Here is an 18,384-nt window from a genome sequence, read left to right on the forward strand (position 1 = left end):
GATTCCGAGAGACACTTTTAATTGCCGATTTGCTCTCCAAAGCCGTGCACAAGTTAATTTTCTCTAAATTGGCCAGGTAATTTAGTATAACACTTTTTTTTTTTGCTGATTTGCGCGAAAATGTCCTCAATTTGTTTTCGACGAACAATTGCACATGACGCTCTCATGGAGACAAAAGCATGTTGTGCAGCTGATCATGTCCATTATATAATGTATGCCGTGAGTGTACTGATTGTATTTTAACCTCCGCGATGGCTCAGTGGTTATGGCGCTCGGCTGCTGACCCGAAAGACGCGGGCTCGATCCCGGCCCCGGCGGTCGCGTTTCGATGGAGGCGAAATACCAGAGGCTCGTGTCTTTTCGGTGTCAGTGCTCGTTAAAGAACGCCAGGCGGTCGAAATAATCCGGAGCCGTTGACTACGCCGTCCCTCATAGCCTGGGTCGCTTTGGAACGTACGTTGGATCCTATAAACTAAACCGAATGTGTTCTGAACGTCTTTTGAACGTCTTTTGCGTAATGATTAAAATTATATTAAACTGGTATCACTGTGCTTGCACTCTGCACACTTCCGCAACAATAAAAATTTAATGTGCTGGCTCAGTGTGCATGGTCTTTTGAAGCACAGCACGAAACTTGTTTTACGCTGGGATTTAAATGCCAATAATATGGCCCGTCCCAAACTTCAGAGCCACCCAGTTTGTGTGGTCTTTTAACGGCACATTGCAATCTCATGTAAATCTCACGGAGGAAAAAAAAGAATCGGGGAAATTCCAATCCTAAAACGAGACGGAAAGGGGACAAAGATCACCGCGCATGCAGCGGCAGCCCTGAAACTAGCAGTGTCAGCGTTCTTGCTGATAAGTTGTGCTAAACATGCATGCATAGTATGTACCGGATCGCTCAATGCGAAAGTGAACACGGGAGTGCGTGTGCCGCCGCGCTTCGCGAAGCGCTCCCGGGTTCGAACACGACCGCGGCGGCTGCGTTTTTATGGAGGCAAAACGCTAAGGCGCCCGTGTGCTGTGTGTGATGTCAGTGCACGGTAAAGATCCCCAAGTGGTCGAAATTATTCCGGAGCCCTCCCCTACGGCACACCTCTGTTCCTTTATTCTTTCACTCCCTCCCTTATCCCTTCCCTTACGGCGCGGTTCAGGTGTCCAACGATATATGAGGCAGATACTGCGCCATTTCCTTTCCCCAAAAACCAATTATTATTATTATTGCCGCTGAGAGGAGGCGCATGCGCTGTAAGCACGGCCGGTTGCTCTTGCCGCGCATGCGCCTGATGCCGCCCACTCTTGCCGTCTCTTGGCGGCCACGCGCTCGCGTGTTCCCGCTCATACTGAGCGACCCTGTACATATATCGTTCGGAGCCCTCTTCGTAGGTTATACTTAAACTGTCAAAACAAACAACCAAACAAAGTATATGTTAGTTGCAAATTATAACGCCCCCAAAAGAGGTTTGCACTGGATGTTACTTGCGTTCAGATTGATTCCCTCTCCCCTAATTCCGTGCAGTCGTCGTCCGTCCTGGACGGCGGAGCCATGAGCGGCAGTGGCGGCGACCCGGCGGCGGCCGCCGCCACCTCCAACGGCAACGCCGGCGCCCCTCTGCCGGCGGTGATGACGGCCTCGACGGGCTCCGCGGCCGGCGGCTCCCTGCGGCCCCCGAGCAAGCTGCGCCGGCCCACCACGCTCACGTCGTCGGCACACGCCCCGGGCCCTTCGCCGCTGAGCAGCGGGGGCTCGGGCGCCAGGACTCCCCTGTCCGCGGCGTCCTCCCTCTCCGCCCTCAACGACAAGTCCGGTGAGCCGTTCAATCAGCCATATACATAGCCGTCGTCAGGTTACCGGCGCGCGGCCGCAAGCGGCAACGAGTGCGGATTTGTGTCACTTTCACTCCTGGATTCGTACGCTACAGCGCGCGTCAATAATTGTATGACTGAAGAAATGAAAACGGCAGTTGTGATGAAAATTCGACTTGAATTCGTCAATTACTGCATCGATCCTCGTCAAAAGGCTGCACCGTAAACTCATCAAGCACGTACACAATACGCGCCTGTCAAGAACCCTGCGGCAAATTCCCTGTGTAAACTCAAGACAGGTTCCTCAAAAAAGGTTCATAATAAACTGTAGTCATCTAATAGCGTAGAGCGCAGCGGCGAATGCCCCTCAAAGGACTCCTTCCAGCCAATGGCGTGAACCGTTTGTCGTGACGTCGTGCTTTATCCCCTAGCTAGAACATCGCGGGTGGCTGGCAGGTGCCTCCGTGCAGTGGGATTAACCGCCACGTCGTCGAAGAAACATTTAATGGGCGTGTGTTCTGGTTACGGGTACCTTTTTGCTGCTTTTGCGCGTGCGGACCAGTCAGTGATTGGCGTAACTGGCCCATCAGCGTGGCTCGTTGTCACGACGCCGTGTGTGACGTCACTGCACTTGACCAATCAGCGTGGCGCGTTTTCATCACGCCCCACGTGACGTCACTTCATTATGACCAACCCTTTGCGATTTGTTCCTCCTGGCGTGTTACGCCAACAACGACGCCTCATTTATTGGATACGTTACCTTAACAGTGCTGCTATAAAACGTGGGCCGTATAATACCGTTCCAGGCGTTCGGTTAAACTTCCCCGCTGCTGGTGGCGCTTTTGGAGTCTGCAGTTGAGGTGCCCTTCGTGGCCACCTGTATAGTGATCGTTGGGTCACCTTGTGTGACGAGGCAAGTGCGAACGCAAGGAGGCCGGTCGTTTCTTAGCAGCATTTGCGCTATCTCGTGACTTAAAATCCAGGAACTGGCACGGATCTTCTCAAGTTGCGTAGTGAAGTGCTCCTGCTAGTCTCCTCTTTTACGGCTGTCTTTATTAAAACTCGTTGTCCTCAAAAAGAACTGAACTCTTTTTGGGCAACAGGCGAGCTCGGAATGGTCGCTTCTCTTCTGAGAGTGGGAGTGTCGTTGAACCCTTCAAAGCGCGCTCGTTACTTGAAGCTTTTTTGGCAGCTTCCGCGCCCGCTTCTTTTTGCGCTGCACTAAACTTTAAAGGAACGCCCCTTTTCGCTCGTGCACGGTTTCCAGAAACAAGCTGAAGTTCTGTTTGGAAAGCCTCTCGCACCCGATAATTCGAGAAAGTTTAGGAACGCCCGCAGTTGCGCTGTGCGCGCGTAGGAACTTTTCACCCTTATTGCAGCGGTGTGTGCGTAGACAGACACTTTGCAACCTATAGGAAAGCTTGCTCGTTAGCAGCTCCCGCAGACAAAACAAGCACGCGTGCCTTGTAGGAGGTTTCGTTATTTGTGTTTCGCAGTGTCTCCGGCTTTCTCTCTACGGTTTGTGTGAGGCAGCGTGAACGCGACTCGCAATTCGCTTTGTATAGTTTGTTTGAAATGGTCGAGTGCCGTCTGTTATTCCTTCTCTCTCGTACAAGAGTTTCCCATGTCGCTGTGATTCGCATTAGCACGCATCGGGAAAACCAAAAGAACGGAAATCCGCTTGCGGATTGCGGTGGACACGTTAAGTTTGTACATAGAATCGGACGTGCTCTCAGCAAGGCCTTAGAAACATTTCTTTAGCCGAGAGCGTGCTGTGAGAGCGTTTTAAGATCGTTAGCTCTTACTGCTTACATTTGTCAAGGACGCGCCCGTCTGCAATGAAGGTCAAATTGACCAGAAACAGTAACCACGTGACCACACTATATCACATAGCAACAGCGGGCGCGTAGCGCCTCAGTTGGTACAGTGACTTTCGATCCGTTATATATGTGCCAGTATAGCGGCCTTCTAAGTGGGACCCCCCGGGGACCACCATTTGCATAAAATTTGGGGGGCCAGCCGTTTGACGCAGAATGTTCGAAGCGGTGTCCAATGACTTGGCATGTTCCTGAGGATAAAATTACGAATTGAGATGAAACCCAAAAATATGTGTGGGATTCGCACCGACGACCTTTCCGCCCTCAAACCGTGCATTCCGAGGACCTTCAGACGGTCATTAAGGCCTAACCGTTTGTCGCAGAGGGTTCCGGATGGTGCCAAACGATTCGCCCTGTTGTGACACACGCGTTTAAAAAATTTATTAACTGATATAACGAGGAAACATGCCGGATATAGCGAAGGTGGCTGTAAATCTCAATAGTAGTGCGGAATCCATGAAGTATAGATGGCGTGGTTGTGCCTTAGAAGGAAATGTTTCCGGAAAGGAAACATCCGCGGATGTTTGGATTTGGTCTTCTCCACGTTTGCTTAGCACACCGATGTAAACACTTGAACCTCCCGTAGCAAACGCTCTTAAGTCGAACACTGAAGCAGTGTTGGCGCAGAATTTGTTTGCTCTCTGATTACCACTTATACAGTGAAAGGATCACTATATAACGACGGCTGCTTTTTGTTGTCCGATATGTTTGGACAGTGAGCGCAGTGACGCGCTTCAAGACGCCTCTCCCTCCTGGACAGCGACGGGAAACTGAGTAAACAAAAGAATCAAACGCGTAAATAAATGAACGTACACGACAAACAAAGAGTGCCCGTAATCGCGGCTCTCGCAAACAACGGGACGACCGCACAGAAGCAGACAGGCGCACATTGGCACGCAGGTCCACGGAGTGAGGGGAAAGCCCGGCAGCTGGGGACCACCGGCGACGATCGGCTATTAGCATATACACACTCTGTTGCCAAATCGGGTGAGGAGAAGGCGCTGGGGGGGCATACATAGATCGAACACGTTTCGAGGACGCTCACGCGCACGCCCGTCTATCCCAGTTCGTCCTCGGCTTCGAAGTGGTCGACAGCGGGCCTCTCGTCGCACGTGGGCGTCGCTCTGCTTGCTCCTCCCCCTGATCCGGTCTCCTCCTCTCCCCTCCGTCCTTATCCCCATTGATTGTCGATTGTTTTTAAAAGCCCGGCGCTTCGCTAGCCTGCCCTGTGTGCGTGCGTCGCGAGGGGCTCATGGTCAGTGGAAAGAGAGAGAGCGGGCGTGCATCCGTCCGTCGGTCCGTCTAATCGGACGCCATCGTCGTCGCCTACGGGGCACACGGCGCGGTCCCTCCGGAAACGGACGACGTAGCTCTTCGTACGCCTCACGGTATACGAGGTGGTATACGCGGATCGTTTGAAACGGCGCGCACTCAACTGCAGGCAGTTTGACGATGCTTTTCCGCCCTGACATTTAACGTCGTGTCCCGTTCGGCGGCAAAACCGGTGTCGTCGTGACTGGAAAATCCTGATTGGTCGAGAGAGTAGTGAGGTAGGAAAGCGGTTTCGCTGAAGAGAAGTAAAGGTGGTCAAACGGGATCGAATCGCTGTCGTTTGGGTCGGGAGCCGGGCATGCTACCTATAGGGCACCACTGAGGAACGTTCTCTCCTGGTACGAGCACTTCACGCCGCACTGTAAGCGAATTACATCACAGAAACACTTCGCTTGGATCACTAATTAGCGTTACCAATTAATATGGACGCTGATGAGTGGTGAATCAGTTTGTAATGCAACAAACATGTCGATGTCTGCGGAAGGGTGTGCCTGTAGGGACACTTCGACGTTGTCGCGTCATACTCGAAGTTTTTTTTTTTAACGAGAAGGCTTGCGCTAATGAAGGGATCACAAAAAGAAACGGGACTGGCGCCAAAGAGGCCAAAGAAGAAGAAGTGTAGTTTAGTAGGACGCGTTGTTGGGCAGGGCAACGTGGTGCGTGTCAAATTCGGCGAGGATTTTTGCTAAGCGACCTCACTGAATTCGATATAGGAATAGAAATAGACTTATATTCGTCATTCAGTGGCACGAAATATATACATAAGCCAAGCAACGTACGTATTTCACCTGAATACCAACTTGCACAGACTCTCGCACGCACAAACTTGCCTGTAAACAATATTCCGTTCAAATCACTCTTTTTTTGTGTAGTATCGGCGCCTGCACAAATGGGCAGCGCCGCAGTTGGTGTCCACAGTAGGTCAGCAATGGCATTGTGAAATGACATTTTGGCGTGCCGGGTCGACCTAATAGACTTATTCATCATTCAGTGGAACAAAATATACACATAAGCCAAATAAAGCAGTATTTCTGTTGTTAGGCTTATTGGCTTTCACAGACTTTCGCTTGGACAAACTTGCCCATAAGCATATTCTGTTCAGATCGCTTTTTTCTTTGTAGTATTGGATGGGTTTGCGTAATCGGTCTCTGCACAAATGGACAGCACGACAGTTGATATATATCGTCCACGTTTAAACGTGGTGCTCATTCGCTAGCGTTTAATTGGGTGAATCTTGTAAGGAAGTTCAGTCCGGGTGGCTCTACTTTCATAATATGTGGTTGCAGACGCATGTGGCCCATTTTGGTCCGGCCCATATGAAGCTTGGAGCGGGCGATCTTAGCGTTCGGGAGTGGTCACGGTATCGTTGTCGCTGCTGTCACTTTGCCTCGGAGGAGAGATAAATGCGTGGAGGAGGGGGGAACTTTATTTATGCAACGACTACACGTGGGTGGCGTCCTCAGTTAAGGTCCCCATTGGTTTTTTGCCCACTTTGGGGCCCTTTTGACCGGCCTGATCTGCCGGGCTGGGTCTGAGCTCATCAGCTTTCTAGGTTCACCGGTAACCGTACAGACCTGCACACTTTTATACCAGTGGGAAAGAACAGTGCGCTTTAAAATAGTGCCGGGTATACGCGCGCGGGTAAGGGAACATCCGGGCATGTCCGTCAGCCATATATATCGCCTTGCTAAGTCCCGGTTCTGTGGGCGCTTCATTCGTTTATTATTTGCTCCACTAACGCAGTGGCGTTTCTCTGTTCAACGCTCACGAAGTTCGGGCGGACGACGATGTTAAGCGCGAAATCCGGGCGACGCAAATGTCCCTTTCCAGGAAGTCGCGCGACAGACATGTCTCTTCTCGCGCGCCCTGCGCGAGGCTCGGTTTCGTTCTTCTTTTGTTGTCGTTGTTTGCACGCCTCATCAAGGAGTGAAAGCGACGACGTCATGTCGGAAGGGAGGGCGGAATTAGACGCGAGTGTCGCTAATCGCGTCTCGTTTGCGCAAGGCCTCGCGTAATGGCCAAGTGCGCCAAGGGGCACCTGCATGGGTGTCTGCCGATATCGTTGACTATATATGATTCGAGCTGAGACTTTTCGCGCAGTTTTGAAATGCTTCCGAGTTCTCTGCTCGTTGGAATTTGAATAGCAGAAAGCTGGAGCAGTCCTGGAGTGGTGCAGGGGACCAGCACGAGTTAATGATGCCCTTTTCTGAGATCAAGAAGAGAGAATTGGCTTGGCCAGGGCCTGTAATGCCCTCAGGTGTGCGGATGAGATCGGAAAGCTAGTGGGAACAGTGTGGCAACATTTAGCATATCACAGTGTTAACTACGGCTGCATTCTTATAATCCGCCAGCATCACCGCTGTCCCAATATGCCACTATTTCTTCGTCCACCGTGTCCTCTGTTCCACCAGTAACATGTCCATGCACTCTCCCAACATTCCACTGTTCCAACATCCATCATCCGAGCTTTTTCACCACCAACCCTCATTTCCAAGATGATGGACGCTATAGTTTCCAGTATTCCCATCATTGTATTTGCTTCCCCCCCCCCCCCCCCCCCCCCCCCCATTAGGGTGGAGGTCAGTGGGAGAGGCCTTTGTCCTGCCGTAGATGCAGTTGGGATCATTATGGAGTGCGTACCGCGCCACCTATGCCTCTGTACACGTAGAGGGAACGAATAATGATGCAACCAGCACGATGTTACATTCGGCAAAGACCGGCTTCAGGTAGAGAGGGGCCACAGAAGAAGTGCCCTTGCGTCTCATTTCAAGGCGGGATTTCGTATTTAGCGCTGGCTCAAGATGCGTTGAAAAGCGAGCATACGCACTGCATTTGAAAATTCGGCGAACCGGCGCTCTAGCTTTCTTCGTCAAATGAACCCGTTCTTCGGCTTTTGCGCGGCGCATGCAGTTGTAACCAGCATCGCGTTTGGGCCATGCGCTGCGGGTGCATGGTTCCGGAGATGTGATTGATCTCTGGTATGTTCATGATGTAGAAGAGTTGGCGACAGAAATAGACGGCCGAGTCTATACGGAGAAGCACAATATACCGGCAAAAGAGCTCCAGTTCTGTATGCTTATTGCAGTTTTCGAGCTCGGGAAGACCTCGCCGAAAGAAGTGCGCAGACCATGCACTTAATTGGCAGTGGTCGCGCCTTCGCCACGGCGTCAAGCCATACGTGCCAGATTGAGCATTTATAATAAACTGCACATCTCCAACAATAAAAAAAACTTTAATCTCAAACCCAACGTTGCGAAGCCGGCTCGGCTCTTTCATCAGGGCTGACTGGAGGGGAGGCGGGGGTCAAAAGAACGAAAGCTGTGATGCCAAAGGCGTAGGGGAAGATGGGAGCTTAAGGCTGTGAGTCACGTTGTGCCTCACCTTAACCCTCACCTTAACAGCCTTATATACCCCTGTCACACGGGACTTCTTCTCGGCCTTTGCCGTAAAGTTGTCTTATTGCACTAAAGGAGGAAAACCGAAAAGGAGCAGCGATGCTGCTACACGGCAAATCCAAAGGAGCTAGAACGCGGCCTCCGTGAATGCCAAAAGTCACCGCTGTGTGTGAAGCGGCGCTAGTAACATTATGAAATTAAAGCAGACGGTAGCACTTCAGCTAAGAGTGCTTTCGTTTATGTTGGAAAAAGTAGCTATCACGATAATAAACGAGCGTTCTGACGGTGAGAAACGGATATTTTGAAACAAGGCTTCTTTTTTTTTTATCGTTCTCGGTCCGACCACGGTAGGCGCACTTTTCCGTTCGGCTCCTCGTCGTGTTCGAGAAGCGTGCTTTGCTGCTTGTGTCATTGTGCACACAAGCAAACTCAAAACACGCACACAACAAAGAGCAAACGAAGAAAAAACAGCAAAGCGAGATGCGCAAGCACGTGTGTGTCGATGCGGCTGCTGAAAAGCGTTCAAGTCCTTTTTTAGCAGTGTGGATGTCTTTAGTCATAGCCTCCTCTACGGTTGAGTGCACTGTAACACAAAATTAACCATTAAATAAGATAAATTAGATAACTTTTTACGGTTTCAAAACTAAAAATTGCGTCAATTTTTTATTCTTTGAGCTCGCTAGCTGGCGCTGCCGTCTGGGTTGCTCCTTTAAGCAACTTTAAGGCCGCTGACGGCCGCCTTTAATGCTACGGAACTTTATCGCAAAGGTCTCGACGCTTTGCCGTGTAGATGCGCGTCACGCGCCTTTGGGGCAAAGGACCTTAATTTCTAAGGCCTTACAAGTGCCCGTGTGACAGGGTATTAAGCCCCCATCCTCCCCCACGCCTTTCGCATCACAGCTTTCGTTCTTTTGACCCCCGCCTCCCCTCCAGTCACCCCTGATGAAGGAGCCGAGCCGGCTTCGAAACGTTGGGTTTGAGATTAAAGTTTTTTTATTGTTGGAGATGTGCAGTTTATTATAGGTCTTCAAACCCGACCATACAGGCAAATCTGTCGAAATGTTTAGTTTTTAGACGGAGCATGCAGGAACATCGCCTATGGACGGATGTTAGGCGTGTAAAATTGCGTTTGCGAGATAGGCAGTTGTCTTTGTATACCTCCTTCGGTGTGTGCACGGTCTGCTTTTTCTTGCACGATGTGGCATCCGAAGAAAAAAGGAAATAATAAAGATGTGCCGCGCAGCACAGAGAAAATGGCGCGCAGTGTTTTTATCGTCGCCCTTGACGTCCCCAATTCCAGTGGGCGCCGCTCGGTTGGAAAAATCAAGTGCGCGACGCTTTCGTCATTGGTACACTTTTAGCGACCGTTTTTAGTCATTCTGCTTCTGGAAATTAAAAATCAACTGGCGCGTCCGTGATACGGCATCCCCTGACAGAGGCAAGGAATATCGGGTCGCGGGCTGTCAATCGGCGCTCGGCGAAATCCAAACATTGCTGCTCCGCGTGAATCAGTTGCGCGCGTATGCGTATTCTCAGGAGGCAGCAGCAAAGGCGAGACCCATTTCTCATGGGTAGTGCGTGCGTGTTCGGAGTGTGTGTGCGTGCCTCGCATTGGGCGAACCTGTCTCCTCCGAGGCCGACGGCGGGAGAGCAGGGCGTGTGGGACGCGTCCAAGGGTGCGCTGGCGTCGTGTTTTTCCCTCCGTACAAGAGGTGCCCCTTGTGTGTCGCGTCTTCTCTAAATGCTAGTTATGTGCAGCGCTGTGGAACGCTTGTGTAGAGAGTCGCTTCCGTTCGGTAACAGTGCGGACGCACAAAACGTGCTGCATCCATCCGCTGCAGCATTCGGCTGGCGTTTTAATCGTCGTAGAGGCCAGGTTTGATTCTATGGTGTTGTAGGCTTAGGTTGTCGTTGAGTGTAGATAGATTGAAGGGGCCTGTGGAACCGTCTTATTAGGAGTTCCTTTACATTGATCTTGGTAACTAAAAGGACACGATTCTAACGAGAACTATCTGCATCAATATGCTTTTACGCTCTTGCACCCTGCTTAAAGCCCAGTTTTAGATGACGAAATTGTAGACAATGCGTTTACAATGCTGTGCGGTCGCTTGCAGAAATCGAAGTGTGTTTCCTTGAAAACACAAAAATGCGGCTGCCCTTATTGAGAGCAGCTTTATCGAGAGGCCACTCTATACGTTCCGGTTCGGCATCGCTGCACGAAATTAGTGGCACGGAGTCCAGGTTCCGCGCACAAATTCTGACTGCGTCACTCGGTTGCCTAAAATGGTGCAAGCGCCACCCTGCGTGTCTGTGTGTGCCTGGGCTGACGTCAGCCGCGACCACGTGACGCTCGACGACGTAGGCGGCAACGTCCCGGCGCCGCTACGCTACGCCGGCAGCCAAACCCGCCTTCCCGGCCACGTTTTCGAAACGTCTCGTTACGCCCCTTTGTTTTAATACGCCTTGTGGTGCTGGCCTCCTCTCTCCTCTTCCCCCCCTCGCTCTCAGTGCCGGGAAGCCGGTGCGAAGGTCAATATAAAATGCCGCGTCGGTAGCGCGTGCTCGCGCACTCGATCGCTGGGACGTCGGCGGTGCGGTGTTCCCGACCTCTTGACTGTGCTGCACCTAGGAGGCGACGCAACGCAAGACGCCATGCCGTCCACCAGCCCGCTGTACGGATTTCGAGGTGCGTCGTCGGTCGGTGCCGTCGCCTGCTACTGTGAGCGCGCGCGCGCGCAGCGGTTTCGGTTTCGTCTGCTCCGGCGCCGCCTGTGCTCTGCTTCTTCCGGTTTCGTTTCCGGTTGAATTCGTGCCCCGCGGAAATGTGCTCTGGGGGTGCTGTGTGCGTGGAGGCGTTTTGTTTTTTGTTGTGTTACGGGATCCTCGTGTAGATACAAGTGCTCAATGGCACTGTCTCCGTTGTTCTCTACGTGAAGCACCGTCGTCTGCGTTTCTTCGCCATCGCTTGCACGCATCCTCATCCCTAGGGCCTGATCTCTGGATTGATGGTTTGAAGCGTTACCGTCCGGAATCGAATGATTTCTTGCCTTTTCCAACGATGAGCCAAGAAAGTGCGTTACTGCATCTCTTTCCAGGGAACAGTTACGTTCTGCTGCCAGCTTCTGTACGCCGTGTGGCCTTGGGAAGCAACGGCTGTTGTAGCGGGGAGCGTAGGAGCCCGGGGTGCGTGGTGGGTTTCCGCCACCAGGTGCGCTTCGTTCGCTTTCCACGTTGTTTCTTTCCATCCCGAGTTCGGCATTCGCACACTTTTTGTCTACCTTTGTTTGATTATTTCTTCTGCGTGGTAACTGCATCAACAGCCACAACGTGCTTGCGTTAACGGCCTTCCAAATCTCGCTCGGGGTTTGGGCGTGCGCATTCGTCTCGATTACTGCGCACTCTTCTTTATTTTGTGGGGGCGTAGGCGCTCTCTCTCTCGCTTTCTCCTCCAGTTGTTGGCCAGTTTTGGGCCGGGCCCGGAATTCGCGTGGTCGGACGCCGTCCAAACAGCGGCAGCGTGGGTAGCGGCGTTCCGTCCATAAAGGGAAGGCTTCAAGGACTACCCTCTGTCTCTTTCTATTCTTTCTTTCTATTGTGTACCTTGTGCTTCCTTGCATCGCCTATTTGTACGTTTTCATTCAGTTCGCTGCGCTGTTAGCTGTTTGTTTTTCCCTTTCATCGGTTTCTGCTCGCCATTGTAGCAAGGTGCATACCCCCCCCCCCCCCCCCCTTTTTTTTTCATACGCCCATTTCTTCGAAAAGACCAGAAAAATTGTGCAGCCGGGAGGGGGGATGGCGATTATGTATCGGACTATCGAACAGCCGCCTTCATACTCTGATAGGTTTCGGTGTCGCCCTGCTTGAAAATCACTAGGTTAATAAGCGCCGGCAGCCGGAGTCTCTTACTTTGGCGCCGTTCCAATCTTGATTTTGGAAGCAGCCTGGGAGGGGGACGGCATTATTTTCCTCCTAGTTTCACCGGAGAGTGAAATGTAGCGCGGAGAAGAGCTGCGGTTTATGTGATGTCGTTACGGATCGGAACCACTAGGTGGCGAAAATCGGTAGGCCCTTCAAGAGAAGTTGCAGACGGGTTAACCTCGATTCGATTCGTGCGCGAGAGCTATGTGGACCCTGCTTCGAAGCGCCGCGTATTTTCGTGAAACAGCGCCGGACGTTTTCACTTTCGCGTTCCTTCGCGCCGCGTGGAGATTCGCGGAGCTTTCCTTTGCCCCGATTTCTCGGTCGATTTCCTCGTCATCGCTGGCGCCACCGCGGACGCCGCGCATGATCTGCGCGTAAATTACTGAACGTGTCTCGCAAACCGGAATACTGAGTCCATCCCACTTCTTTCAGTTGTTCACACGCGGCGCTGCTTTCGCAAGCGGGTGTGGCCGCGTCGAGCTCATTTGTTTTTCTTCGCTCAATTAGTCTCCTGCGATGTAGTGCATCTTCCTTATCGCTATAGCCGATGATTTGAGACGTTGCTCGATCGTACAGTCACCTGAAGGGAAATGCCCTGATGCGATTGCTTATCGATACTCTGCGGAAATGCCGAGAAGTGTGAACTTCGTACTTGGCTTGTGTGTGGTCGGAAATGTGCACGATTCGATAACAGGAATGGGGCTTTGTCTTTGGCAGACCTTGTGCAGCGCTCGTCAAGAAGCTCGCGAATGCAGTGGTGCCTCTTTTTCCTCTTTATGTAGGTAGTTCCGAGGAACTCTATTCCTCTCGTCACTCGGTTCGCTTTTAGTCAGATGTGCACTCTAAAACACGAAAGGAGTAAAAAGAGGGTATGCTGTCCTCTCTCGCACTCCCTTTAAGGGGCAGGGTATATTGCCCTATGACAGAGTTCCACCACTAAAATATGGAATACTTACGGTTGGCGACGGAGACAAATTCCCTCTTCAAAACATGCGAAGCTCTATCAGTTACGAAGATTTTAACGGAGGTTTCAACCTCCCCTGTTTGCTATCCTCAAGACCTTCGCAACCGCGTTTAAAAGCCTCCTCCCGTTCCCAGCTGCATTAAGTTAATATGCTTTGCAGTGGGACCTCCGTTGCGAAGGGTTAGCATTCCGTATATTTAGCGATCGAAATCTGCTCTGGAACTTGGGCAGCATACCGTCGTGCCTCCAGGGCAGCCTACGCCCCTTTTACTTTTACATAGGCTTATACGTGCTTAGAGTGCGAAGTTGGCGTGCGCATCTCATTGGAAAATTTCGGCCCACTGCTGCTTCTTAAACGCCCTCGCCACAGGACATGCGTTCGGTCTAGCGGCGCTGGAAATTTTCAGGACTCGTCTGTTGTCTTGGGAGCGTTTGCGGCTTCTGTGGCCCGCTCTAACTGCCTGGTTGGAGTCCTTGAGTCGCGTGGGTGGGGAGAGCAGGCGTGTCACTTCGACTGCCTCCCCGTGTTGCTGTTGTGCGCGCCTGACGTCCTCGGAGCTACATATATAGGATGTTGTTTGCACATCTCAGTGGCTTTTGCCCTATTTTAGAGCTGTGAAGGTTTTCGGTCAGGAGGCCTGCAATGGGTACGACGTTTGAGGCATTTCGTCGTGGTCTACGGACTCGCTTGCTGTTGACTCTTCGGCGCGTGGCTGGTTTCCGAGTGAAGGCATTGAAAGCTAAAGCAGCGCAGAGGATATTGAAGGGCGTTTGATGCTATTACATTGTACGCAGCGTGTAGTGTCCCACCTTCTGTGGTCTTCATTTGCACGTTGGTCAGATACATGTGTACTGGACAGATTCAATCAGAACTTGCCCACAGTTGGTGGCTAGCGCAAAGGTTCCGTAAAAAATGCCGTCCCTGTTGAATTCAGACCAGCTGCGAGAATTCTTCGTCGTGCCTGCGCCGATGTTGTTTATTCGAAGCTCGCGCCAGAATGCTGCCACCCCGGCATAGCGCGCAGCGCACTGTGCCTTTAGCTGGGCTTGTACTTGTTCAGAGGTCTTTAATCGTACCTGTTACGAAAGTAGGAATGAAAATTGAGCCATGACCTGCGGCTTAGTGAAAAGAGGTGAGCAGACTGAGTGGCCGGTTGTGAGCTGTGCAGTCAGCTGCTATTAGCTCTTTACATGTACTTTTGTCTTTTCTGCCGTAACTATCTTTTGAGCAGTGCTGAATAGGTAGTTCACCCGACCGCCGCGAGTGGCGTGGCAGTAGTCGGCTAACCTCGCGAGTTGCGCATGCGCGTGCAGAGACGGGCGGCCCGTTCAACCACGGCTCGGCGGACGACTTCATCGTGGGCGACCGGGTATGGGTGAACGGCACCCGTCCGGGCTACATCCAGTTCCTGGGCGAGACGCAGTTCGCCGCGGGCGACTGGGCCGGCGTGGTGCTCGACGAGCCCGTCGGAAAGAACGACGGCGCGGTCAACGGCGTCCGCTACTTCCAGTGCGAGCCCCGGCGCGGGGTGTTCGCGCGCCCCGAGCGCCTGTCGCGCTTTCCGGGGCCCGGTGCCAACGGAACCAACACCACCGCCACCCTCGTTGGACCCGGAAAGACGCAGGTCTCTCCCTCCGCCTCTCATCGTCTCGCTAGTGTCTCTGTAGTCTGCGTTTTGTTCTGCGTGAGCCTCCGCGTCTCTCTCGTCTCGGTGCCTCCCCATAGCTGTAACTCTTCCTCTTTGACAATTTTTCTTTCTGAGCGTACATCTGCACACTTTGTGAGTTGCAATGTCAGCGTTTTTTTTTTTCTCTCTCTGTTACTTAATCGTGGCGCACTTTGGAGGCCTTTTGATCTCCAGCACGTGCGTGGCCTTGAATACAAGTGCACAAGACAGCTTAAGCGTATTAGGGGTACATTCAACGTCGTCACGGGGATTCTTACGAAGCCATTGTGTATCCTTTCACACATCATGACAACAAATTTAGAATCAGCTCTGGCCTTTGGTAAATTCCATTAGGTTATCTAATATTTGGCGAGGTAGGCGAAAAATGGTAACTGGTCAGTCTTGTCGGTGGAACAGTTCCCGGTTGATTCCAGCTGAAACCAGTTGACAACAGCAGGAGTCGACTGGGAGTTATGCCACAAACCAGTTTGACCAGTAAGAACCAGTTAGCAATTCCCACCTGTGCATTATTTCAGCATGTTGATCACTCATTCTTGAGACGAGCTTTGCAAATGCTGGCTTGGTGAGGCGAGCCTGTGTTGTCTTGTCGGGGTGGGTGGTGCAGGTGACCACGACGCGCGTAAGCTCCCCGACGGGCAGCAGCCGCTCATCGCCGCGGGCGGTGACCATGCACACGTCTACGATTGCGACCGACTGCGGGCTGCGCGTGGGCGACCGCGTCATCGTCAACGCCTCGTCGGGCATGAAGGCGGGCACGCTGCGCTTCATGGGACCTACCGAGTTCGCCACGGGACAGTGGGCCGGCGTCGAGCTGGACGACCCCGTCGGGAAGAACGATGGCTCCGTCGCCGGAAAGAAGTGCGTGCCTACGCGGCTTCTCTCCATTTTCTTCGTGCATGCCGAGGATACTGCGCAAGGAGGTTGCTTAGTTGTAGTGTGACGAGCATGTGGAGCCTGCAGCTGCTAGGTCCGACCCTGTAACTGTGCACTGGTCAGATACAACCCAACCCAAGAACGAAACGGCGAGTGCCCCAACCAATGGCCTCGACCTGCTATCATGACGTCCCGGTCAGCCGCCTCGCACCTGCTAGCTGACGGTTGACAGGTGCAGGGCGGCCGACTGCGGTGACGCCATTGGAGCATTTGCTGCTTTGCCCTTTGGTTGTGTCCGACTATGGTAGCCTATTTGGGTGGCTGGCTGAGAAAGAGAAACCAAGCACACATTGTTTATACATCGAGGTAGATTTGGCATGTTTGCGAATGTAGTTCTTGATATATGATTCTTTCATACAGCCAATTTATGCAACAGCTTGTGTCTGTTAGAAGATGAGTGAAGAAAGGTACGTCACAAGCTTGGCAGGTGATTAGGTGGCCAGACGAATTGCGAAACCTCGTGTTGGCCGAGGAAATGTAATTACATTTAAGCTCTCCTAACGCAATATGTCTTACTCCTTTTCTCCTTCTAAATGCATTTTCCGACGTGGGGTATTCCATAGCATAGCGCGATCCGCTGCCTTGATCCGCTTCCGCGAGGCGACACTGCGCGTGCACAAAACACCTTGAGGGCGCTAGATGGCGCCACGTGCCCATCAGCTGCGTGTGTGCCTGCTGCGTTGGGACCAATCAGTGCGTGTGCAGTAGAGTCCCGCGGAAACGGATCATGGTAGCAAATCGCAGATAACATTATGCAATAACTCTCTATTGAAACATAGTGCGCTCGTAACTTTCTTGTCGGAGAGTGCAGTCTCGTCGAGGTTTCTGAACGTTCTGAAGACGCGCGACCCGCTGTGCTGTTGTCTTGACTTGCGATGCGATGTGTTACTGCTACTGCTGGGCCCAGGTACTTCAAGTGCCTGCCGCGGCATGGCCTGTTCGCCCCCTTGCACAAGGTGGCCCGCGAGGGGGGCCACACCTCGACCACGACGATGACGACCACGCGCACCACGCGCATCACCTCGCAGCCGCGGCGCGCAGGTAGCCAAGAATCGCTGCGCAGCTCCCTGAGCTCGGCCTCCGCCAGAGCCGGGGTAAGGCTGGGCGTCGCCGCACTAACCTCCCCCGCCAAGGTAATCCCCCCACTCACCCTGCAGCAGCACCCCTGCCTTTTTCCTGTACTCACGGTCCACTGTTTTCTCTCTCGATCACTCTGTCCTCATGCTCTTGTTCCCTGCGTCTCACGCTGTTGCCCATCCAGGCCTACTGCACGTGAAGTTTTGTGCCCATAGCCCCAGCCAGTGACATAGCTAAATTTTTCTTTGGGGACCGTGGCCCAGGGCTTGTTTGGACCGCACCGGGATAGGGGAATGAGAGGTATGCGCTTTATTTGTGGCCAACATCATTTCGGTAAGTGCCAGAGGTGTCCCTTACTACGCCCTTCTAGCTAGCCTGGCCATTTTAATAGAAACAAAGGAAACCTCGCGTGAAAACATGTGCATCCCATGTGCCACACTTGCATACACAATGCCAGCTAGCAGTTGACTTAGGGGAGTTCCTCACACAGGTGACATTGAAGAATCACGGAATTTCCACTCCCCAGCATGGACTCCGCCGACGCTGAGGCTGGGGTAATGGTCTGAGGTCGTTCGCACCGCCCACTTGTGGGGTGTGCAGTTGTGAGGTGAAATCCAGCTTCTGAAGAGTGGGGATGGCTTCGTTATGTTCCCATGGGCCTTTTCACCGAAACCTGAAAATGGGGACAACGTTGCTTGAGCACCTGCACCACCTTTGCTGGCAAGTGGTGCTGCTGGCGTGGCATGCCACCAGCTCCATCTGGGGGAAGCTATTCTAATGACTTCGCAGAACATGCGCCCTCAATCAGTCATTGTTAAGAAGTGGCTCTGCTAAGAACGCAATGTGTGGGGATGCACCCTATGTGGCATTGGCTGCGCAAACAGTTCTGAGATCATACAGAGCACATCTGTGCAGCATCCAACATCTGTCACTGGTGTTATATACCATAGCATGGAAAATGGTGAACTGTGCCAATGCCCAGTACACTGCCTGCGTACAAATATAGGACATAGGCAGCAGTATTAATTCGCCTTTGCAGTCACTTGCTTTAGCACACAAATGTAAAAAATATATATATTGTTATGGAGCACGCATATATAAATGTATACATATATTAATAAGCTGTTTTGCCAAAGCGTGTGCAGTTCCAATAAGAATAATATAGAGCACGCTTCGACGTTATAACACCTTCCTCTTTATGCGTAAAAGAAATCGGAAGGTTTTTCTGCATTTGTCCACAAGCTCATAAGTGGCACCTACTTGCATGCGTATCAGACTGGGCTTATTTTTCACTAGGTAATACATAAAAATTCTTTGATCACAGAAACATGCTCAGTGTTACTCTGGCTTCGACTGTACATGTAAAGCACGATGTTGAGTCTTTTGGGCAC

General features: G+C 52.2%; 1 protein-coding gene across 8 annotated transcripts in view; it reads left to right on the forward strand.

Moving 5' to 3' along the window:
* LOC144120652 (uncharacterized) overlaps nucleotides 1–18,384 on the forward strand; it is a 120,204-nt gene that overhangs the window by 62,625 nt on the left and 39,195 nt on the right. For 4 of the 8 annotated variants that reach the window (XM_077653278.1, XM_077653276.1, XM_077653275.1 and 1 more), the window contains exons 2-5: nucleotides 1,520–1,808; nucleotides 14,610–14,920; nucleotides 15,588–15,841; nucleotides 16,824–17,049. In XM_077653278.1, the coding sequence (XP_077509404.1) occupies nucleotides 1,547–1,808; nucleotides 14,610–14,920; nucleotides 15,588–15,841; nucleotides 16,824–17,049 (1,053 nt within the window). In that variant the 5' untranslated portion in view covers nucleotides 1,520–1,546. Of the gene's footprint in view, nucleotides 1–1,519; nucleotides 1,809–10,941; nucleotides 11,097–14,609; nucleotides 14,921–15,587; nucleotides 15,842–16,823; nucleotides 17,050–18,384 lie in introns of those variants that run through there. The other 4 variants (XM_077653279.1, XM_077653277.1, XM_077653280.1 and 1 more) reach the window with 3 other exon arrangements.

Source organism: Amblyomma americanum, chromosome 2, assembly GCF_052857255.1.
Source record: "Amblyomma americanum isolate KBUSLIRL-KWMA chromosome 2, ASM5285725v1, whole genome shotgun sequence".
Lineage (NCBI taxonomy): Eukaryota > Metazoa > Arthropoda > Arachnida > Ixodida > Ixodidae > Amblyomma > Amblyomma americanum.